The 23437-nt window shown below is 53.8% G+C and overlaps 2 protein-coding genes across 6 annotated transcripts; one reads left to right on the top strand and one right to left on the bottom strand.

Annotated features, from left to right (window-relative positions):
• Positions 1-1171: 1171 nt before the first annotated feature.
• ARMC7 (armadillo repeat containing 7) lies at positions 1172-21021 on the top strand. Of its 5 annotated transcripts, XM_055388997.2 has the most exons (4): positions 1172-1839; positions 1923-2066; positions 5601-5605; positions 5859-10961. In XM_055388997.2, exons 1-4 carry the CDS (start codon positions 1749-1751, stop codon positions 5922-5924), a joined length of 306 nt encoding a protein of 101 aa, XP_055244972.1. In that variant the 5' UTR covers positions 1172-1748; the 3' UTR covers positions 5925-10961. The 5 variants fall into 5 exon arrangements, with proteins under 5 accessions (XP_055244972.1, XP_055244968.1, XP_055244973.1 ...); XM_055388993.2 differs by lacking the exons at positions 5601-5605; positions 5859-10961 and adding an exon at positions 19415-21021; XM_055388998.1 differs by lacking the exons at positions 5601-5605; positions 5859-10961 and adding an exon at positions 19415-19555 and having other exon boundaries at positions 1327-1839; positions 1923-2002.
• Positions 21016-22822, bottom strand: NT5C (5', 3'-nucleotidase, cytosolic). Its single transcript, XM_004040963.5, has 5 exons — positions 22322-22822; positions 21969-22069; positions 21832-21892; positions 21540-21654; positions 21016-21430 (listed from the first exon to the last, which is right to left on the bottom strand). Exons 1-5 carry the CDS (start codon positions 22493-22495, stop codon positions 21276-21278), a joined length of 606 nt encoding a protein of 201 aa, XP_004041011.3. The 5' UTR covers positions 22496-22822; the 3' UTR covers positions 21016-21275.
• Positions 22823-23437: the final 615 nt, after the last annotated feature.

Raw genomic sequence — 23437 nt, 5'->3', positions numbered from 1 at the left:
GCCTTTGTCAACCTAAATAACAGAGAGGATCTCTCAAAGAAAATGATATCTATTTGGGCATAGGGCATTGCAATGGTAGTATCCATGCCATAGTAAACTATATGGGTATTCAGGGAGGTAAAGGAAGACAGGCTTTAAGGGAAAAAATAGGATTACATAATTGTTTTGAAATATTTATCCTTAGGTAGAAGGATTAATAACAAGGGTGACCGCTCAAGGTTGGACAAGCGGTTGCTGGGCAGATGGCCATTCAAAAGTACGTTTTGTGCAAGGTTGTGACGCCCTTTGTGCAAGGTTGTGGTTTTTGCAGAGTCTTTGTGATAGTTTTCATTATCAGGTATTTATGCACGAGAACCCTCTTGTCATGGGTTTCTTGGGCTGTGTCCGGGTTTTTTTGTTCTGTTTTTTAACATAAGTGACTCCATTTAGATTAACAACTTTTGCACTCTCAGGACACTCACAGCCTAAGCCACCTCTACCCCTACGTTGTCAAATGCGATGGGAGTGTGGCTAGACCACCTCCTTCCCTGGTGCTTTGTTCCCTGTAACCACGAGCAATCTATCACACACCCACTTCCTGATAATCTCCGAGAAGGAATCGGCCGAAGGGCTTCAGCATCCGGAAAGCCCCGAAAGCGCCGCAATCAAGGCTCCTCCTCGGGCTCCCTCGTGCTGCCCCGGGCGCGCGCCATCCACCCGGCTGACAAAAAGCACCAGGACATGACCCAATACCCTTTGATTTCTGTCCAGAGGTGGCGGACCCACCTCGGGGCTGGGATGGAGGGCGGGTCGGGGTCGCTAGGCTTTTTGCAAAAGGGGCAAAGGACTGATGGGGGGCGTAAGGAGCTGACGCCCGCGCTCCAAAAGGGCATCCTGGTCAAGGAGGATGGGCCGCGCCCCCGCCAGCCGTGGGGACCCTGGAGGTGCTTCTGCCTCGACGTCCTCCAACATGGGTGCTGCCAGACTCTGCTGCGCTCCTGAGTTGCTCCTCGCGGAATTCCAGCCACCCGACATGGGTGTCTCATTTTCGGCTTCTGGGCCATGTCGGGACGGCGGAGGACCCCGGGGGACCGGCGGGAGAGTGGGAAAGGTGGGGCGGGAAAGCCGAGCGAGGCCCTCACCCGCCCATCTGTTGGCGGGGGCGGCAAGTGGGTTTCTTTCTTGCATTCAGATTTTGCAGTAATTTGCAGCTGGACATGGGATACGGGAGGCCAGGCTGCTCCTCGCAGTACACCCACCCACGCCTGCACCTGCCTCAGCGAAGCCGCTCGCTGCTTGTTCCAGCACAGGCTAAAGAGCTTCAGCATCCAGAAAAACCAGAAGCGTGCCGCGCACGCGCGCCAAGGAGTTCGGCGACGGCCCCGCCCCTCGCCTGCCTCGTCCCGCCCCTTTGGGGGTAGGGACAGCGCGGCTTCCGCCGGGAGCCCGGAACCGAGCCCGGGAGCCGGTGGCGGTGCGCCAGTGCCACCTCCGCGAGCCCCAACCCGCAGACGGTTCCCTGTCTCCCGCGCCCCAATTTCGATTTTCAAACGCAACTCCTACAGGATTCTGAGATCCCGTCCCATCTCCCATATCCCATTTCCAGCTGCAAATTACTGCAGAATCTGAACCCAGGAAAGAAACCCATCTGCCGACCCCCGTCTTCCCTCTCTAGACAGGTGGAGAGCGGGTGAGGGTCTCGCTCGGCTTTCCCCCTGCACCTTTCCCACCCTCCCGCCCGTCCCTGGGGGTCCTCCGTCACCGCGGCCATGGCCCAGAAGCCGAAGGTGGACCCCCACGTCGGGCGGCTGGGATACCTGCAGGCGCTGGTCACGGAATTCCAGGAGACCCAAAGCCAAGGTGAGAGCCACGGTGCGATCAGGTGGCAGGGTCCGCTGTGACCGCCGCCCGGAGCTGGCTTCAGTGCCGCTTTCCCGTTGCAGACGCCAAGGAGCAAGTCCTCGCCAACCTCGCCAACTTCGCTTATGACCCCAGCAACTACGAGTATCTGCGGCAGCTGCAGGTCCTGGATTTATTTCTCGATTCGCTGTCGGAGGAGAATGAGACCCTGGTGGAGTTTGCTATTGGTAAGGGCGGGGCCCGTTCCCTAGATGCCTAAGTGGGCCAGGGTGAGATAAGTGAATTAGAAGTGAGTCCTTGGGGCCGGGCGTGGTGGCTCACACCTGTAATCCCAGCAGTTTGGGAAGCTAAGGCGGGCGGATCACCTGAGGTCATGAGTTCGAGACCAGCCTGGCCCACATGGCGAAACCCCGTCTCGTACAAAAATTAGCTAGATGTGGTGGCGAGTGCCTGTAATCCCAGCTACTAGCGAGCCTGAGGCAGGAGAAGCTTGAACCCAGGAGGCGAATGTTGCAGTGAGCTGAGATCGTGCCACTGCACTACAGCCTCAGGGACAAGATTGAGACCCCGTCTCAAAAAAAAAAAAAAAAGCCGCACACAGTGGTGTGCACCTGTAGGCCCAGCTACTCTGGAGGCTGAAGTAGGAGGTATTACTTGAGTCTGGGAGGCAGAGGCCGAAGTGAGCTGAGATTGTGCTACTGCACTCCAGCCTGGGCGACAGAGTGAGACCAAGTCTCAAAAAAATATGTTTTAAAAAGAGCAGTTTTGTAGCTGGGCGCGGTGGCACACACCTGTAATACCAGCACCAGCACTTTGGGAGGCTGAGGTGGGCGGATCACCTGAGGTCAGGAGTTTGAGATCAGCCTGGCCAACATGGTGAAACCCCATCTCTAACTAAAAATACAAAAATTAGCCGGGCATGGTCGTGGGCGCCTGTAATCCCAGCTACTTGGGAGGCTGAGGCAGGAGAATCGCTTGAACCCGGTAGGCAGAGGTTGTAGTGAGCCAAGATGGCGCCACCGCACCCCAGCCTGGGCAACAGCAAGACTCTGTCTCAAAAAAAAAAAAGCAATTTCAGGCGGGTGAGGTGGCTCACACCTTTAATCTCAGCACTTTGGGAGGCCGAAGCAGGCAGATCACTTGAGTTCCGGAGTTCAAGACCAGCCTGGGCAACATGGCAAAACCCCATCTCTGCTTTAAAAAAAAAAAAAAAAAAAAATTAGTCTGGCGTGGTGTCACAGCTACTCAGGAGGCTGAGGTGGGAGGATTGCTTAAGCCTGGGAGGTCAAGGCTGCAGTGAGCTGGGATTGGGCCACTGTACTCCAGCCTGGGTGACAAAACGAGAATCTGTCTCAAAAACAAAAATAACTCATATTTAGTGTTTTCATATCAAGAGAAGCAGAGATGGCTTGCAGTCTGTAACTTATGGCTTCTGTCGTTGTTATGATCTTAAGACCTATTGACTTATTCCCTGGGTAGATACTTATTGCGCATGTACCGTATATGCAAGCTACTGCTGTAAATGCTGGAGTATGGTGGACAACTTAGGGAAAGGTCTTTGCCCCTCAGGAGCTTACATTCTAGTAGGGGGGACAAGTGGTTAGCAAACAAAAAAGATGATGCTCAGAAGGAAGTAAATGGGGTGATGAGAGACAGCAGTGGAAGGTGGGGGTTACTTCAGTTTTGGCCATCATGAGAAAGGCATTTTAGCCGGGACACAGCATGGGCAAAGGCCTTAAAAACAGGAAGGAGCCAGACGGAAGGCTGATGTGGGAGGATCGTTGCAGTGAAGTGGAGAATGGCACGAAGAGAGTTTAGAGAGTTCAGTGGCACCAGAGCTTGCAGGAGCTTAGATCTAGGCCGTGGGAAATAGTTTGAAGCAAATAAAATTTTGAGAACAAACAAAAATTCCTTTTTCAAGCAATGCACAGTGCCCACCTGTAGTCCCAGATACTCAGGAGGGTCGCTTGAGCCCAGGAATTTGAGGCTGTCATGTGCTGTGATTGCACGATTGCACCTGTGAATAGCCACTGCACTGCAGCCTGGCCAACACGCACGTAGTCACCTGGCTGAAGTCTTGTCAGGCTTCTCCACTGTAAAATTACTCTTTCTTTCCCCTCTTTACGTATTATACCCATTGGAAGGAAGTCACTACATAAATTATCTTAAATCTCTCTTTTTATTCTCTTTTTCTTTTTTTTTTTTTTTTGAGATAGGGTCTCACTCTGTCACTTAGGCTGGAGTGCAGTGGTGTGATCATAGCTCACCATAAACTTGAACTCCTGGGCTCAAGCAGTCTTCCTGCCTTAGCCTCCCAAGTAGCTGTGACTACAGGTGTGCACCACCATGCCCAGCTAATTTTTTTTTTTTTTATTTTTTGTTGTGACAGGATCTCACTGTGTTGCCCAGACTGGTCTCGAACTCCTGGCCCCAAGAAATAAATCCCTTGTAACCCTAAACAGACCCTCATTTCATAACACTGATTCTTGGAAGGCCCCAACCAGGAATGCAAATATTCCCCCTTCCGGTTTGTCTCATTGCCTCTTTGTGGTTTCTTTATCCCCTTTATTTCCTATAATCCAGAAATTGGGTTGAATGTCTTGATAGGATCAAATAACACATTTTTTATTTTATATTTTATTTTATTTTATTTTATTTTTTGAGATGGAGTCTTGCTCTGTCGCCCAGGCTGGAATGCGGTGGTGCAATCTCAGCTCACTGCAACCTCTGCCTCCTGGGTTCAAACAATTCTCCTGCTTCAGCCTCCCGGGTATGGGATTATAGGCGCCTGCCACCACGCCCGGCTAATTTTGTGTTTTTAGTAGAGACGGGGTTTCACCATGTTGGCCAGGCTGGTCTCAAACTCCTGACCTCAGGTGATCCGCCCGCCTCAGCCTCCCAAAGTGCTGGGATTACAGGCATGAGCCACCGCGCCCGGCAAAAATACATTATTATAAGTGTGATTCAAATTTTTCAAAGACCATCCAGGTCTCCTCTAAAGAGGAGAGGAGATTCCTGGGGCTAGACTACAAATGAGGGTCTTCTCTCCATGAGGGGGCTCCAGCACATGTGTGTACAGATTCACACCCCCACAGACAGCTGCCCCTTGGCCACTCCCTGGGTTTGGAAGTGCACACACCAACAGTGACATTCACTCCTGGGAGTCAGGATCCAAGAGAGAGGCCCATGCGGCCGTGGGAGCAGGTTTAGGGCCTGGAGCTCCAGGTGCAGGGGAAGGACGGCTGTGGGCTTTGGGTGAGCTCCCTGGACTTACTGCCCCACAGAGGACCAGAGTGGGGCCTGCTAAAGCCAAGCCAGGGCAGGAGCCCTAGTTGCCCAGGTCCCCGAGTGATGCCAGCTCCTCTAGAAGATTATTATGCCAAACAAATATTCTAAAAAGTTGGTCTCTAAAACGTCCTCCGTCCCGTCCCTTTTCGTGCCTCTGCCCCCACAGCTGCTGCAGTCTGAATGGTGACGGTGGCCCCTGCAGAAGCATGTGGCTAAATCTCCACCAGGGGGCAATAGAGCTCCTCCAAATCAAGCTGCTGACCCTGGAGAAAAATTGGCGGAAGTCACACAGCAGTCCCCACCAAAAGTGTTTACCAAGTGGAGTCTTTCCTGCTGGCGTTTCCTCAGGGTCAGGAAGCAACTTTCCCAGGACAGGGGCACCCTGAGGTCCGGGTCCACTGAGCTATGGGGGCGGCGTGGGCCTGGGCTGGGTTCTTGCCATCCTGGGCAGCTTCCCAGCGTGGGTGACTGAGCCCGGGTCCTGGAGTCCGTGGTCCCAGCGTCTCCACTTCTCAGCTGATTCCTAGAAGCTGAGTCCCGTCCCTTCTCCGAGCGTGGTTTCCTCTCCCGCCTTGCCTGCCTCGCAGGCAGTTGTGGGAGCAGAAGTGTGTCTGTGCATCTGTGTCTCTGTGCAGGTGTTTTAGAATTGTTAGGATCATTATCACCAGCTTTACTTTTCCCAACCATTTTTTTTCCTCCTTTTTTTCTCTTCCTTCTTCTGCCACAGCAAGACCCCCCGCCCCAAGCACAGTAGCTTTCTCAGCGTCGAATCCCTCCGTGGGACCCTCTGCAAATGAAGTTTCTCGAAATTTCTCTTGTATTTATTATGCATGACTGAGAAGGAGAGCCCCCGCGTATTTTCTTACTGCCATTGTTTCCCTTTCTCTTAGTGTCTCTGCTTGGGGATCCCCCGACAGGCACTTATTCTGCTGTTTCTGGAGAAGGCTCTGTGCTGCGCTTTGGAGCTTTGAGTCTTTTATCTGATGTGGCAGCCCTGAGATTGTGATCTCCCTGAGCCAGAGCCAGCCTTACTTCTGTCTGCATGGTTTGAGTGCTTAGGCCTTTTGGCCTAGGGAGGAGGAAAGAAGGGGAAGAAAAGGCAGGAGATCTTCACTTAATAGGTGTGGAGTCCTGGCCATGACTTGGTGCAACACCCCTGAGCAGAGTTGGTTCTGGAAGGACTGGCAGAGTGGAGAGCTGGGTCAGATTGCCCATGGCTGTGGCTCGCAGAACCAAAACCAAGCTGGGTGTGGTGGCTCACACCTGTAATCCCATTTGGGAGGCCAAGGGGGGGTGGATCACTTGAGGTCAGGAGTTCGAGACCAGCCTGGCCAACATGGCAAAACCCCGTCTCTACTAAAAATACAAAAATTAGTTGGGTGTGGTGGCGCACACCTGTAGTCCCAGCTACTCGGAGGCTGAGGCAGAAGAGTTGCTTGAACCAGGAGACAGAGGTTGCAGTGAGCCAAGATCACGCCACTGCACTCCAGCCTGGGTGACAGAGCGAGACTCTGTCTCCAAAAAAAAAAAAGGAATCAAAACCAATGTCTGCTTGGTTGAGCAGGGTGGTTCGTACCTGTAATCCCAGCATTCTGGGAGGCTGAAGCAAGAGGATCGCTTGAGCCCCCAGGAGGTCAAGAGCAGCCTGGGCAACATAGCAAAACCCTGTCCCTACAAAAACAAACAAAACAAGTATCTGCTTGTTGGCAGGCAGCACAGTGAGTTGGATGAGAGCTGGGCCCTGGGGTTAGGCAGGCATCTGGGTGTGGGCTCTCTCTCCTCCAGTCATCTGTCAGATGGGGACAGTGCCAGTAGCTGCTTCACATCAGTTGAGAGAATTAAATGAAACACCACAGTGCTCTTTTAGGGTTAGTGTCTGCAGCCATAGATAGGATTCCCTTGGTCGCCATCCAAAGACAAATACCCAAAACCCTTTGAAGGTGAGCTGTCGCCCCTTGTCCCAGAGAGGTGAGGTGCGGGATGGGATAACGTCCTATCAAGGGAATCACTCATCTGCTCCAGGAATTCTTACCTTCTGGAAAAACATCACGGAATGACAGGAACACCGATCCTCAGCCTCCCAGAGGGTGCCCAGGCAATGTCAGGTGGGGAGAGCCTGGCTGCAGGCCCGGTGCTGTTGTGCCCCCATCACGGATGGCATTAGCTCACACTTGGGGAGCACCCACTGCATGCCAGGCGCTTGCATCTTATGCGTTGGACATAGTACTAAAGTAGATGTGCTTACACCGCCTTCTTTCCAATCAGGACTCTGAGGCTTAGGGAGGTTCTGTGGGCTGGCCAAAGGTTTAAAGAGTACCAGACCTAGGCCGGGCATGGTGGCTGACGCTTGTAATCCCAGCACTTTGGGAGGCCGAAGTGGGCAGATCACCGGAGGTGTGGAGTTCGAGACCAGCCTGACCAACATGGAGAAACCCCATCTCTACTAAAAATACAATTAGCTGGGTGTGGTGGCACGCGCCTGTAATCCCAGCTACTCGGGAGGCTGAGGCAGGAGAATCGCTTGAACCCAGGAGGTGGAGGTTGAGGTGAGCCAAGATCACACCATTGCACTCCAGCCTGGGCAACAAGAGTGAAACTCTGTCTCAAAATAAATAAATAAAGAGTACCAGACCTGAGACTTAAACCCAAAGCAGTCAGAGTCTACAAGCTAGTCCCTTGGCCCTTTTCCTGCCCTTAGAGGAGTTCCGATTCCTAGGATTGTGGAGCGAAAGCGAGAAAGGAGTTTACTCCCAATTGCTCATTTTATCAATAAGGAAGCTGCGGTGCAGACAGCTGCCCCTCGTCTGGCTGTCGCAGGCCAGGCTGAGAATGCAGGCTTCCTTCCGTCTGTCCCTGCAGCCACCACACTCACAGGTACCCTTCCATGCTGGCTTTGCTGTGGCAGCTCTGAGTGAGGTCTGCTCTTTGGCCCAGCACTTCTGCCTCCTCTCTGAGGGCTGGAAGCTGGATGCTATCCAAACAAATGGATTTGCTCACCCTGCACACTAAGGCCAATTACTGACAAAAATTGCAGTGAGAAAGTGAGGCTTTGCTTTTGTTTTTGTTTTTGTTTTTTTTGAGACAGAGTCTCACTCCGTTGCCCAGGTTGGAGTGCAATGGTGCAATCTCGTCTCACTGCAACCTCCGCCTACCTGGTTCAAGCAATTCTCCTGCCTCAGCCTCCTGAGTAGCTGGGATTACAAGCACCCGCCACCACACCCAGCTAATTTTTGTATGTTTAGTAGAGACGGGGTTTCGACATGTTGGCCAGGCTGATCTCGAACTCCTCACCTCAGGTGATCCACCCGCCTCGGCCTCCCAAATGCTGGGATTACAGGCGTGAGCCACTGTGCCCAGCCAAAAGTGAGGCCTTTATTGTGGGGCGACAAGCAAGAAGAATCCGGCAGCTCATGCTTAAGACCCAAATTCCCAGATGGCTTATGGGTAAGGGTGTTCAAAGGCAGGAGGCAGAGGTTACAGACAAAGCTTTAAATCAACACCGGGAGGCTATATATTGGTTTGGCCTAAGAAGGCAGGATATCTCCAAGGGATGGGGCACAGATCATAGGTGGCTTCAAAGATTTTCTGATTTGTGAGTGGTTAAGGAGGTGAAGCTTTGTCTACAAATTTGGCATCAGCAAAAAAGAATGTTAGCTATAACCTGTGGGCATGTCCTCCAGGCCCCTCAGGGAGTCTAAAGAGTGGTCAGAGTGTAGTTTTCAGTTCCCCTTATCTGAGGTCTCAGTGCCAGGGGAACTGTTTGTTGAGGGTCCAGATTTCTGAAAAGCAACTCAAGGACAGATATTAAGATGTCATCTTTAGGCCGGGCGTGGTGGCTCACACCTGTAATCCCAGCACTTTGGGAGGCTGAGGCGGGTGGATCCCTTGAGCTCAGGAGTTCAAGACCAGCCTGGCCAACATGGTGAAACCCCGTCTCTAAAAATACAAAATCTAGCTGGGTGTGGTGGCAGGAGCCTGTAATCCCAGCTACTCTGGAAGCTGAGGCAGGGGAATCGCTTGAACCCAGGAGGCAGGCAGAGGTTACAGTGAGCCAAGATCGTGCCACTGCACTCCAGCATGGGCGACAAAGCAAGACTGTCTCAAAAAAAAAAAAAAAAGTTATCTTTAGTTTCTATGGGGAAACCAGACATCCCCTGATTCTGACTTCCTTGGCTATTGTTTTAAGCTAACTATTACCTTCTTGCTTATCAAGTTGCTCATTTGCTTCTCAGGGCTAGCTAGGTGCCTGGAATTTCATGAAGGGACGCAAGATTTTCCTTTATTTCCATGCTTGGGGGCCTGCAGGCCCCTAGAGAAGCCCCTGCTCTCTCTCCATGTCAGCCAGGGCTTCAGTCTGGCCTCAAGTGTTCCCATCAGCGGTGGCAGTGGAACTACAGTGGCAGCAACCACTCGCCAACAGGGGCCTGGCCTCACTCATCGTCGTCTCTGTGTGGCGGTCTCTTTCTCCTGTGGCTTCCTCTCAGTTGCCCGCCGTCGGCACCGCCACAGCCATGAGGAAGGATCCGGCTACAGCGACCGCGGAGAACACGCACGGGTTTTCAAGTCTCTGGCCTCTTTCGTGGCCTCTTGTGGATTTGCCCATTTAGAGCAATTGTAGAACTAGTTTATTGACCCTTTCCTGTGCTTCTGGCTGCCTTTTCTGCCCAGGGTCCAGGGCTCCTGTTTGGGTGCTGTTGGGATAAAAGCTGCCTCTCCTGGATGCCCGCCCAGTGCTCACCATGTGCTCGCCACACGCCCACCTGAACCAGCCCTGTCCACGAGGCCTCTGAATCAGTCATGAACGGCAAGGCCGATGGTTCTAACCCCTTTGTACATATCAGGAACCCCCACCACCAAGTGAGGGCAAGTCCACTGCCTGGGGCTCCCGCTGTTAGTGATAACTGGAGCCAGGACTTCGCCCCTGTCATCCAGGATCCAAATTCCGTGCCCCAGGAACCCAGCTGGCACCAGGCTCAGACTCTAGTCCCTTGTTCTGGCCTCAAACTCCTGGGCTCAAGTGATCCTCTGACCCCAGCCTCCCAAAGTGCTAGGATTACAGGCATGAGCCACTGCACCCAGCCCCAGTGGCAGTTCCTCTATGACACTGGTACACTGTGGCCCCGGACTGTGGGCACTACCAGTCGCAGCAGAAATTACTTCCCACCAGAACTCACTCAGGGATGTGGCAGAGACAGCAAGGTGCGGTAGAGACAAAGAACAAAGGAAGAGGCCAGGCAGGGTGGCTCATGCCTGTAATCCCAGCACTTTGGGAGGCCGAGGCAGGTGGATCACCTGAGGTCAGGAGCTCTAGATCAGCCTGGCCAAGATGGTGAAAACTCGTCTCTACTAAAAATACAAAAAATTAGCCGGGCATGGTGGCGGGCGTCTGTAATCTCAGCTACTCGGGGGGCTGTGGCAGGAGAATCGCTTGAACCCGGGAGGCAGAGGTTGCAGTGAGCCAGGATCACACCGTCACACTCCAGCCTGGTGGGACAAGAGTGAGACTTTGTCTCCAAAAAAAAAATATATATATATATATATATATATATATGTATATTCACAGGGGATTATTTGTTCTTGGGTTTTCCTTTAGTGTCTTGAAAATGGCTCCTTCAATTTCAAGTCTGAAGGACAGACAGTACATAGAGTAAGCTACCCTTTGTGTGAGAAGGCAGGGTGGAGATGAACACACCTCTGTGTATGCACTCACGCTGGCAAGACACGAAAGTGTAATAAGGAAATGGGTTAGTACGAGGCAGGGAACAAGGTAGAAGGGACCAGAATGGAGGTGAGACTTCTGAAAATACCCTGTAATACAGTTTTTTTTTTTTTTTTTTTTTTTTTTTTTTTTGAGACGGAGTCTCACCATGTCACCCAGGCTGGGGTGCAGTGGCGCGATCTTGGCTCACTGCAAGCTCCGCCTCCCAGGTTCACGCCATTCTCCTGCCTCAGCCTCCCCAGCAGCTGGGACTACAGGCGCCCGCCACCACGCCCAGCTAATTTTTTTTGTATTTTTTTTTTTTAGGAGAGACAGGGTTTCACTGTGTTAGCCAGGATGGTCTCGATCTCCTGACCTTGTGATCTGCCTGCCTCGGCCTCTCAAAGTGCTAGGATTACAGGCGTGAGCCACCATGCCCAGCCTGCTGTGAAGACTTTGACCCTGGGCTGCTTCAGCTCAGCATGGGCGAGTCCCCAGATGTAGCTGTATTTTGAGCTGCCCTTGCCGAGGGCCTGCCCAGCCACCAGGTGCCAGGTGCCAGCTAAGCACTTGTCAGAAGCATCACCTCGTTTTGTTTTGTTTTTGAGATGGAGTCTCACCCTGTTGACCAGGCTGGAGTGCAGTGGCATGATCTGGGCTCATTGCAACCTCCGCCTCCCAAGTTCAAGCCATTCTCCTGCCTCAGCCTCCCAAGTAGCTGGGACTACAGGTGAGTGCCACCATGCCCAGCTAATTTTTGTATTTTTAGTAGAGATGGAGTTTTGCCATGTTGGCCAGGGTGGTCTTGAACTCCTGACCTCAGGTGATCCACCCTCGGCCTCCCAAAGTGCTGGGATTACAGGCATGAGCACCCACTCCCGGCCAGCATCACCTCATTTAATCCCTGGGACCATCCTTCAACCTTCCCGTCATAGTCCAGGTTGTCCCTCCCTGCACCAGTGCCCAACATGGCGTGTGAGCTGAGGTCACCCACCTGACCTCCCTGAGTCTCCGGCTTTCTCATCTTGCTTTCATGTGGGGTTTCCTCTTTTGCCTCCCCCAGGGTTCTCGTGTAGAGTTCCTGTGTGTCCTGGTGTCTGGAAGGCCCTGCCCTTGCTTCTTGTTTTCTCTCTGTCTTGTGCAGAGCATGTTCATCAGGAAGTCGGAACTTGTTCTCCTTTCTGTTTTATAACAATTTTTAAGACTGCAGTATGGTGGCCGGGTGCGGTGGCTCAGGCCTGTAATCCCAGCACTTTGGGAGGCCGAGGCAGGCGGATCACAGGGTCAGGAGTTCAAGATAAGCCAGGCCAAGATGGTGAAACCCCATCTCTACTAAAAATACAAAAGGAAATTAGTCGGGCATGTTGACGGGCGCCTGTAATCCCAGCTACTCGGGAGGCTGAGGCAGAGAACCCCGGAGGTGGAGGATGAAGTGAGCCGAGATTGCGCCACTGCACTCCAGCCTGGGCGACAGAGCAAAACTCCGTCTGAAAACAAAAACAAAAAAGAATAATATCTTTTAAAATTATTATTATTATTATTATTTTTGACGGGGTTTCACTCTTGTTGCCCAGGCTGGAGTGCAGTGGAGTGATCTCGGCTCACCGCAACCTCCGCCTCCTGGGTTCAAGCGATTCTCCTGCCTTAGCTTCTCAAGTAGCTGGGACTACGGGCGTGTGCCACCACGCCCAGCTAATTTTTTGTATTTTTAGTAGAGACGGGGTTTCACCATGTTGGCCAGGCTAGTCTTGAACTCTTGACCTCAGGTGATCCTCCTGCCTCACCACCCAAAGTGCTGGGATTACAGGAGTGAGCCACTGCGCCTGGCCCTGGCTTTTTTAATTTTTAAAAGAATGTCTGTAGAGATAACGTTTTCCTATTTATTAAACACCTGCTAATGCGAGGCTGCTGATAGAGAATGAGACCAGGCAGAGTCCCCATTCTCACGGAGTTTATAGTTTAGTGGAGCAACAGCCAATAAACATTTTGACAAATAACTACTGTAATGTCAGTAAGTGTGAAGGAAAGAAGCAAAGCCTGGTGAGGGGGGCGTGGTGGGGGCAGGTTAGGTGCTCACAGAAAGCTCTTAGAGGAGGTGGCGTCTTAGCGGGCCTATCTTATTGTATGTACAATCTGGTGTCCTTCTTCCCTCCTTCATCTTAAATTACAGGCATTTTCTAACATGAATTATTCTTTGGAGACTTTTTTTTTTTTTTTTTTAATTTTTGAGGTGAAGTCTCACTCTGTCACCCAAGCTGGATTGCAGTGGCACGATCTCAGCTCACTGCAACCTCCACCTCCCGAGTTCAAGCAATTCTCTTGCCTCAGCCTCCCAAGTAGCTGGGACTACAGGGACACACCATCAGGCCCAGCAAATTTTTTTTTTTTTTTTTTTTACTTAGTAGAGACGGGGTTTCACTATGTTGGCTAGGCTGGTCTTGAACTCCTGACCTTGTGATCCACCCGCCTCGGCCTCCCAAAGTGCTGGGATGACAGGCATGAGCCACCACACCTGGCCTTTGAAGACATTTTTTTTTTTTTTTTTTGAGACCGAGTTTCGCTCTGTCGCCCAGGCTAGAGTGCAGCAGTGCAATCTCTGCTCACTTCAAGCTCCACCTCCCGGGTTCACGCCATTCTCCTGCCTCAGCCTCCCAAGTAGCTGGGACTACAGGCGCCCACCACTGTGCCCGGCTAATTTTTTGTATTTTCAGTAGAGAGGGAGTTTCACCGTGTTAGCCAGGACGGTCTTGATCTCCTAATTTTGTGATCCGCCCGCCTCGGCCTGAAGACATTATTTTTAAGAACTGTAAATATCGCCAGACACAGTGGCTTACGCCTGTCATCCCAGTACTTTGGGAGGCCAAGGCACGAGGTCAGGAGTTCGAGATTAGCCTGGCCAACATGGTGAAACCCCCGTCTCTACTAAAAATACAAAATTAGCTGGGCGTGGTGGTGCATGCCTGTAATCCCAGCTATTTAGGAGGCTGAGGCAGGAGAATCGCTTGAACCCGGGAGGCGGAGGTTGCAGTGAGCCGAGATCGTGCCACTGCACACCAGCGTGGGTGACAAGAGCGAGGCTCATACTCAAAAAAAAAAGTACTGTATACTGTTTCATCATAGGCATGTACCATAATTCAGCCATCTGGCTATTACCAAGCATTCTAGGAAGCTCCCAGTTTCCACGTTGCTGTTTTTCCATGGCCCTTCTCAGTTCTTCAGGGCAGGTTCACACAGGTAGACCCAGGGAGAAGCTCAAAGCAGCTGTTGCTGTGGTCTCTTGCGGGTCCTCTGGCGCCATCTTGGCTCATCTTTCTGCTCCAGCTCAGACTTCCTGCCCTGAAACTCTGTGCCCTTTTCTTTTCTGGCCCTCACCCCCTTCTTCATCTCTAAGGGACACTACCCGCCAGGCAGAGGAGCTTCAGGAGTTCCCTGCCACTGTGGAGAGGGTCCAAGCAGCTGGTGAGCTCTGGCAGGCACCCGGTCCATCCTTGGAGACTCCTAGGCCTCTGTGTGGGGAGGGAGGGAGAGGGTGGCTCTCCTGAGGCCTCCTCCTGCCCCCACCCTCTGGTTTTCCACAGTCTGGGTGGCAGTGCCCTCCCCAGGCACACCTGGGTGTGGTGATGACTCAGCTGCCAGGCAGTGACTCAGGCTTCATCTGATCACACTTTACACAGAGAGAAATCCCATCACCCCACCCGCAGTCCAGTGTGCACAGGAAGGCTGCTCCCGTCAGCTCAGGAGACATGCGCGGGTGTGTCTGAGCAGAAGAGTCCGACCACAGCACTTCCACCGCCCCTGCTCCAGACTGAGCCTGGCATCTGCCCAAGGCCAGATTCTTGTCCTTACTGCTTCCAGAGGGCCGCCATTTCCCATGGGAGGGCCGAGGGGCAGAAGGCTCCCATCTCTTTAGCGTTTTGGGCAGCTCACTCAGTCTCTCATAGCCTCGACTTCTCCCATGGAAATGGGGGTGATGTTAGCACTTGTTTCTAGGGTTCAGTCATGAGTCCAGTGCGTGCTCAGTGAAGTGTCCACAGTTCCAGGAACTTGAGCCCTGCCTTATAGCTCCTGGTGGAAGGGACAGAGCAAGGACAGAAGGCAGCCTACAGAATGCCACAGCCACGCTAGGGGCCACCCTGTGCTTTAGCAAGTGCTGAAGTGGGACTGGCAAGGGAGGCTCCAAGGGCCCCATGGGGAGAGGCACTCAGTCAGGGCCTGCTTGCCCTCTGCTGCTGCTCCTCTTTCTCAGGACTCCAGAGAGGCCAAAGAGCTCCTTCCCTCCCTCAGATGTGTCCTGCCTGTGAGCTGCAGCCCAGATCTAAGAACTACAGAAGTCCAGGGTGGGCAGGATGTCAGGGAGCCACACTGTCCAGCCCCCTGACCATCTGTGGTTCTTTGAACCCTTTCCCCCCCGGGTCAGTGCTTAAAGGACCAGGTGATGAAGGGCTGCCCTGACATGGTAGAGCGCCTAGTCGGGTATCCCAGGGAAGACGCCACTTGGAAGGAGAGCAGTGGAGGGCTTGTTACCAGCAAGAGGGTGTCAGCGTGTGACAACTGGGGGCTGAAAGGTCTCAGGGATAGACTGAGGTTGGTGACTGCAATGAGTGCCAGGGAGAGGGAAGAACAGACAGGACGGCTCAGGGGTAAGGAGCACACGGACATCTGGAATTTACTCCACATGCAGTGGGATCCTTTAATAATGTTCCCCCAGCCGGGCACGGTGGCTCACGCCCATAATCCTACACTTTGGGAGGCCAAGATGGGTGGATCACCTGAGGTCAAGAGTTTAAGACCAGCCTGGCTAACATAGCAAAACCCTGTCTCTACTAAAAATACAAAAAAAAAAGCCAGGCGTGGTGGCATGAACCTGTAATCCCAGCTACTTGGGAGGCTGAGGCAAGAGAATCACTTGAACCTGGGGGGCGGAGGTTGCAGTGAGCCGAGATCGCGCCACTTCGCTCCAGCCTGGGTGAAAGAGTGAAACTCCATCTCAAAACAAAAAAGGTTCCCTCAAGTGAGGAGCCCCTCTGCCCGGCCAGCCGCCCCGTCCAGGAGGGAGGTGGGGGGGTCAGCCCCCCGCCTGGCCAGCCGCCCCGTCCAGGAGGGAGGTGGGGGGGTCAGCCCCCCGCCCGGCCAGCTGCCCCGTCCGGGAGGTGAGGGGCGCCTCTGCCCGGCCGCCCCTACTGGGAAGTGAGGAGCCCCTCTGCCCGGCCACCACCCCGTCTGGGAGGTGTACCCAACAGCTCATTGAGAACGGGCCATGATGACAATGGCGGTTTTGTGGAATAGAAAGGGGGGAAAGGTGGGGAAAAGATTGAGAAATCGGATGGTTGCCGGGTCTGTGTAGAAAGAGGTAGACATGGGAGACTTTTCATTTTGTTCTGTACTAAGAAAAATTCTTCTGCCTTGGGATCCTGTTGATCTGTGACAACCCTGTGCTCTCTGAAACATGTGCTGTGTCCACTCAGGGTTAAATGGATTAAGGGTGGTGCAAGATGTGCTTTGTTAAACAGATGCTTGAAGGCAGCATGCTCCTTAAGAGTCATCACCACTCCCTAATCTCAAGTACCCAGGGACACAAACACTGCGGAAGGCCGCAGGGCCCTCTGCCTAGGAAAACCAGAGACCTTTGTTCACTTGTTTATCTGCTGACCTTCCCTCCACTATTGTCCTATGACCCTGCCAAATTCCCCTCTGTGAGAAACACCCAAGAATGGTCAATAAAAATAAATAAATAAATAAATAAATAAATAAATAAATAAATAAATAAATAAAAGGTTCCCTCAAAGCAGGACCAGCCTGACCCAGGTGCTGCTTGGGAGCAGGCAGCAGAGTGAAACCTTGGCAGACTCCTGCCCCAGTCAGTGGAGGAGGGTCCTTGGCAGGGGCACCATGGGCACCTGTCCCTCTGGCTGGGGAAGATGTTTTAGTTGGGTTTCAGGTTCAGGTAAGTCTTCTCTTTGTTAGTTTCCAGAAAAACAGGGGAAGTGGGTAGAGCTGTGGCCTTCACGGTTGGTCACTCAGGACACTGGGCATGTTTCGCAAATGAGCTGAGAGGTGGCTTCCTCCACTGAGCAGGAACCAAAGGGAGGGGTACCGTGATGACAGGAAGCTCAGGATGCACAGGAAGTCATCTTCCCGCAGGGAGCAGCCAGTGCTGAGCAGAGTGACCTCCAAAACAAGGTAGCATCTGTCCCCAAGGCTAAGAGGTCATTACATTGAGGGGGCCTGACTTGAGGGAATGGGAGTGGGATTCCAGCCACATTACCTGAGCACGTGAGTTCTTTGATCCAGAACCACTGATCTGTCACTGTTGCCTTTTCTGTTTTCCCCCAGAATCCTAGTAACGGTGACATGGAAATAACATTAAAATGCTCTAATCTCTTAATTACACTACATCTGTCAAATGGTACACTCCTTACCATTAATCTACAATCACTGCATAGCCATGAATGTGAATTTATTGGCATGGAAAGATGTTCACAATACATTGTCTTTTTGGTTTTTTTTTTTGAGATGGAGTTTCACTCGTTTGCTCAGGCTGGAGTGCAATGGTGCAATCTCCGCTCATTGCAACCTCAGCCTCCTGGGTTCAAGCGACTCTCCTGCCTAAGCCTCCCTAGTAGCTGGGACTATAGGCGTGCTCAACCATGCCCCGCTAATCACAATATATTGGTAAATGAAAAAAGCTGGGCAGGGCACAGTGGCTCATGCCTGTAATCCCAGCACTTTGGGAGGCCGAGGTGGGTGGAACACCTGAGGTCAGGAGTTCGAGACCAGCCTGGCCAACATGGTGAAACCCCGTCTCTACTAAAAATATAAAAATTTAGCCGGGCATGGTGGCACATGCCAGTTATCCCAGCTACTTGGGAGGCTGAGGCAGGAGAATCACTTGAACCCGGGAGGCGGAGGTTGCAGTGAGCTGCGATCACGCCACTGCACTCTAGCCTGGGCAACAGGGCAAAACTCTGTCTCAAAAAAAAAAAGCTGGCATAAGCCATGCACAGTGGTGCATGCCTGGAGTCAGTCTTAACTCCCAGGGAGGCTGAGGCAGAAGGATGGCTTAAAGCCGGAAGTTCAAGACCAGACTGGACAACATAGGGAGACCCCACCCCATCTTGGAAAACTGACCAAGCAGCAAGCAGAGTATCCCATTTTTACTAAATACTTACATGTATTCACATATTTCAAATTGTAGAATGAAAAACAAATGTTAGGTCAGCCGCCTAACATTGAGACGTAGTATTTGCTCTGTTGCCCAGGCTGGAATGCAGTGGTGCCATCTCAGCAACCTCCACCTACCGGGTTCAAGCTATTCTGCCTCAGCCTCCCAAGTAGCTGGGATTACAAGCATGTGCCACAGGCCCAGCTAATTTTTGTATTTTTAGTAGAGACAGGGTTTCACCATGTTGGCCAGGCTGGTCTGGAACTCCTGACCTCAGGGTGATCCACCCACCTCGGCCTCCCAAAGTGCTGGGATTATAGGCGTGAGCCACTGCTCCCAGCCATTTGTTTGTTTTTGAGACAGGGTCTCACTCTGTCGCCCAGGCTGGAGTGCAGTGGTGCGATCATGGCTTACTGCAGCTCCACTTCGTGGGCCCAAGCAGTCCTCCCACCTCAGCCTCTCAAGTAGCTGGGACTACAGGCGTGTACCACCATGCCTGGCTAATTTTGTGTGTTTTGGTAGAGACAGAGTTTTGCTGTGTCGCCAAGGCTGGTCTTGAATTCCTGGGCTCAAGGGATCCTCCTGCCTTGGCCTGCCAAAGCACTGGAATTACAGGTGTGAGCCACTGTGCCCAGCCCATTCTAGTATTTTAACAGTTTTATTGCTATATGATGGACATAATAAACTACATATGTAAAGGGTACAATTTGATAAATTTTGGCATAAGTATATACCCATGAAACCATCATCTTATATTTTTATAACTTTTATAAACTGTTCTAAGGTGATGATACATTACAGAGTTTTGGTTTTTTATTTATTTATTTATTTATTTATTTTTGAGACAGAGTCTAGCTCTGTTGCCCAGGCTGGAGTGCAGTGGTGCAATCTCGGCTCACTGCAACCTCCGAGTCCCAGGTTCAAGCAATTCTCCTGCCTCAGCCTCACAAGTAGCTGGGATTACAGGCACCTGCCACCATGCCCGGCTAATTTTTGTATTTTTAGTAGAGACAGTTTCACCATGTTGGCCAGGCTGGTCTTGAACTCCTGACCTCAGGTGATCCACTCACTTCAGCCTTCCAAAGTGCTGGGATTACAGGCGTGAACCACCGTGCCTGGGCCGGCCTTGTTTTAGGTTTTTACATTTAAGAAAGGGAAAAAAAAAAAAGCATATCAGCCATTGAACTTGCTGAACCGAGAGGGAAAGGGATTTGTGCCCACTTCTGGAAGGCTGGGCTGTGGCAGGCTGGAGCAGGCAGGCAGGCCTTTCTGGAACCTTGAGAAGGCAGGAGCCGGAATGGGCTTTGGATGCCTTGTGCTGGGGCCAGCTTCTCAACAGCCTGGGCCCCTACCTGGGGCTCACGGGCAGGGGAGGTGGGAGGAGGCCCGGGGCTACAGCATCCAGACCCTTCCTTGCTCTCCCACAGGAGGCCTGTGCAACCTGTGCCCAGACAGGGCCAACAAGGAGCACATCCTGCAGGCAGGAGGTGTCCCACTCATCATCAACTGCCTATCCAGCCCCAACGAGGAGACGGTGCTGTCTGCCATCACCACGCTCATGCACCTGAGCCCGCCGGGCCGCAGCTTTCTCCCAGAGCTGACCGCCACGCCCGTGGTGCAGTGCATGCTTCGCTTCTCCCTCTCGGCCAGCGCCAGGCTCCGGAACCTGGCGCAGATCTTCCTGGAGGACTTCTGCTCCCCCCACCAGGTGGTCGAGGCCCGCAGCCGGCAGGCGCACTCTGCCCTGGGTATCCCACTGCCGAGGAGCGTGGCCCCACAGCAGCGCTGATCCATGGAGACTGCGAGACCGTGGCACCCCTACTGCTGGAGACCACGGTCCTGATGTGGACGCAGGGAACAGGGGGAGCACATACTGCCCCATTGGTGCCTTTTCAGCCATCTGAAAGGCGGGTTCTTTCAGCAGGACAGGCATTTACACTGATGAAACGCCACTGGGAGTGAGGAAGCCAGACTCCGGAGACACGGAGAAGATAAAACTGGAGCTGCGTTCATAGGCTGGCACTCTCAACCCTACATCTGGTGCCACCACCACCAGGCTCAGGCCCTGGTGTAAGAAGCGGCCAAGTGCCTGGACCCAGAGGCTTTGCAGGACAGTGTTCTCAGGAGCTGGGCCTGAGGCTTAGGAGAGCTGCCTTCGCTGCAGGAAATCAGGGATTATCCCTTAACAGAAGTGTCTGGAGTAGTTTTCAGGGATAGGAATGAGATGCCTCGTGGTGAAAGGATCTCACCCTGGGAAGATGTGGTGCCCCCTCCAGGGCTCTGGAGGATGGATGCCTCCCCCAGGGGCTCTCCAAGCTGGGCATTTGGGCCTGGTGGATGCCAACCTGGATAACCTGTGGCCCAGCATTGACTGTCCACCCAGCCCTGCTGTTAGGCACCATAACTCCAAGATGAAGATGTGGTCCCTGCCCTTGAGTGACAGCCCAGGGACTTAATGTGGCCATCGGGCATCAAGCACAAGGCCATGCAGGTGATGATACGTCGGAATAGAGGCACCAGCCCTGGTAACTGCATCTTCTCCCCTTGCCACCCCATGGCCCCAACTGAAAGCTTCGGCCCTCCTCCCCCACTCGCCACGCCATGGCCCCGGCTGAAAGCTTCGGCCCTCCTCTGCTGTCACTCAATGATGGGGAGCCCTACCCCAGAAGTGTATCTCACGAGGGCATCAGGGACGCAGTGAGAGTGTTGCTCAAGGGAGTCAGGAAGAGACGGCAACGTAAAGGATGTGGCTCCATGTCCATGGTGCCCCCTGGTCAACAGAAGGAGCGTGGGATCTGATGGAAAGGTGGAGCTCAGGGAAAATGGGGGTCCTTGCCTCTTGTGTACCCCTCAAGGCTGACCCCTTAGATGGCCCAGGAATGGCAGGTGCTACAAGAATGGTACCCACGTGGGCATGGAAATGGGGCAGATTAGGGGACCACTGGACTCAGAGGGGAGGGAAGGGTTCATCAGCACCCGCTCAGGGAGCCTGTCCCTTTATGTTCCCAAATAAAGGGTCCTAGAAGACTAGAAAGCCAAGGTCTTTTATTAAAGGTCCCGACTGGTTTTCCCACTGTATTTCCATGCCAGCCAGGGTCCAGGGACAGCCTCTCGGGAGGTACCGGGTGGCTGGGCCTGGGGCCCGGTAGCACAGCGCTTAACGGTATCTGCCTGCTCCACTCCACGGGGCCAGAGGCACCAGCACGATGCCGCCCCGACTCGGCTCTGCGGTGGCCCCTGTGGGCCTGCCCTTCCTTCAGCTCCAGCTGCTGCCCGCGGCATCCCCGCTCATTCTCGCTGCGCAGCTCCTCGCTTGCTATCTAAGATCTCCCTCCAGTTGTCACTCCAGGAGAGCAGCCGTCTCCTCGTCGGGGGCAGGACCAGGTGCCGATTGTGGCAGCAGGTGAACAAGATGTGCTCCCAGCTTGGGGTCTCCTCCTGGCCTAGGACAGGAAAGACAGCGCGCTGCCATCTGTCATGGGTATTATTACTCCCTCTCCCTAATCCGGGCAGGCCAGAGGCCTGGAGGCTGCCAAGGATAACGGGTCCAACCTCGAATTGTGTCCTTGTCATCAATGAGCAGGTCCCCCAAGACCACCGTCTTGTCCCTTGTCAGGATAATTCGTTCTACGAACTGGGGCCCCAGGTGCTGCTCCACCCAGCGGTACTGTGTAGAAGACACAGTCTGTGAGTAGGGCCTGATGGAAGCCGGAATTCAGGGATAGGGAGTTGCGTCTAAGCCCTTGAGAGCCCCCCACCCCCACCTTCTGGGTTTCTGGTGGTTTCTTTTTAAAATCAGGATTTAGGCAGCTCCACGTGCGGAGTAGGGGCGGGGCAGCCACACCTTCTCACCCACACAGTGGTGGTACTTCAGCAGGGGGCTGGTGCAGATGAAGACCTGCGTGCTGCGGAGAAGGACGCGGTTACCGCCGGGAGCCAGGAGCCCGCCCAGGACTCCGCCCGCCCCCCCACTCTCCTTACTCCGGTAGGTCGTTCATCTCCCGCACAGCGTCCAAGGCTCCCGGGATGGGCTCCAGGTCCAGGAAAAAGCCCGGGGCTTCGTACACACTGGCCACTTTATCCTGAAAGACAAGAGTTCTGGGTCCCGGCTTCCCGTTCCCGCGAGGACCCGCAGGGAGGCTCCTGGGGGCTCCGGGCCCGAGCTCAGAGGGGCGGAGGGGGCGTCGGTCAGGGGCACGCGCCCAAAGGCTTCTCCCCAGGGTGCGCTGCCCGCGGGTTCCAGGGTGAGAGCTCTGCGCCCTTCACAGAGAAGGGGGAGACCCCCGGAACGGAGCGAGCGGGCCCTGCCCGGGTGGGGACCCCGCGCCCCCTACCGCCAGGTCGGGCCGCAGGGCGCGGTACTGCTCGCGGGCCAGGAAGCCGCGGCGCTGCTCCAGCGGCACGTGCGGCTCCTCAGGGAAGCGGCGGCGGAAGCCCCGCAGGAGGCCGGCCTCGAAGTCGGCCAGGACGCCGTCCATGTCCACCAGCACGCGCACGTTCCGCGCCATCGCCGCCGGGCCGGAGCTGCGGGCTCTCGAGGCCTAGGGGGCGCGGGCTCTCGGGGTCTAGGGGTCGCGGGCTCGGCCGGAAGCGCCGGAAGTGGAGGGAGCGCTGCTTCCGGAGCCCGCCGGGCTGATTTGCATAGAGCCTCCGGGCCGCCCCGCCCAGGTCGTAAACCAGTGCCGATGGCCCTGCGGTTGCGCGAGGCCTTCCTAGGGTTCGGGTGCAGGGACGGCTTTGGGGGTCACTTTTCTGACCCTGCGCTTCTTCGGGACCCAGCCTTTGTCCCCATCAGCCGCCTCCCACTTTACGGCAGACGTACCCCCGTTCACCCCACGTTACTAGTAGGGGACCGACCTTCCGGGGGCCCAACAAAGGGATGCTCTGAAATACTGGGAAGCATCTAACGAGGAGTCAAGGGTCCTAAACCTGTGGGGCTAGCTCCACATTTTTTTTCTTTTTTTTTTTTGTTTTGAGACGGAGTCTGGCTCTGTCGCCCAGGCTGCGGTGCAGTGGCGGCGGGATCTCGGCTCACTGCAGCTTCCGCTTCCCGGGTTCAACCGAATCTCTTGCTTCAGCCTCCCGAGTAGCTGGGATTACAGGCACCCGCCACCACACCTGGCTAATTTTTGTAGTTTTAGTAGAGACGGGGTTTCGCCATGTTGGTCAGGCTGGTCTCAAACTCCTGACCTCAAGTGATCTGCCTGCCTTGGCCTCCCAAAGTGTTGGGATTATAGGCTTGAGCCACCGCACCTGGCCAAAGTCTTTTACCGCAGTACCGTGGTCTCAGTGGATTGCTTTCGTCTGTGCAGTGGAGCAGGAACAATCCCTCGAGGACTACAAAGTGAAATGAATCTGTTAACTGGTTTGTGTAAGGCTAGCTCGTTAAGAGACTAATTCACACTAGAGTTGGCTAGAAACATGGGAGCTTCAAGTGTGGTTTCCCCCGG

The sequence above is a fragment of the Gorilla gorilla genome, chromosome 4 (genome assembly GCF_029281585.2).
Source record: "Gorilla gorilla gorilla isolate KB3781 chromosome 4, NHGRI_mGorGor1-v2.1_pri, whole genome shotgun sequence".
In the NCBI taxonomy this organism is placed as follows: domain Eukaryota; kingdom Metazoa; phylum Chordata; class Mammalia; order Primates; family Hominidae; genus Gorilla; species Gorilla gorilla.
The sequence above is the reverse complement of the archived record's forward strand: the minus strand, read 5'-3'. Positions and strand labels throughout refer to the sequence as shown.

Excerpts from the sequence above, each read along its gene's own strand:
- ARMC7 (XM_055388993.2), top strand. The coding sequence starts at position 1,749 with ATGGCCCAGAAGCCGAAGGTGGACCCCCACGTCGGGCGGCTGGGATAC. Across the intron at positions 1,840-1,922 it reads CCAGGAGACCCAAAGCCAAG|ACGCCAAGGAGCAAGTCCTC; the intron begins GTGAGAGCCACG and ends TTCCCGTTGCAG. Across the intron at positions 2,067-19,414 it reads CCTGGTGGAGTTTGCTATTG|GAGGCCTGTGCAACCTGTGC; the intron begins GTAAGGGCGGGG and ends GCTCTCCCACAG.
- NT5C (XM_004040963.5), bottom strand. The coding sequence starts at position 22,495 with ATGGCGCGGAACGTGCGCGTGCTGGTGGACATGGACGGCGTCCTGGCC. Across the intron at positions 22,070-22,321 it reads CCCTGCGGCCCGACCTGGCG|GATAAAGTGGCCAGTGTGTA; the intron begins GTAGGGGGCGCG and ends CTTGTCTTTCAG. Across the intron at positions 21,431-21,539 it reads TGACAAGGACACAATTCGAG|GCCAGGAGGAGACCCCAAGC; the intron begins GTTGGACCCGTT and ends TTCCTGTCCTAG.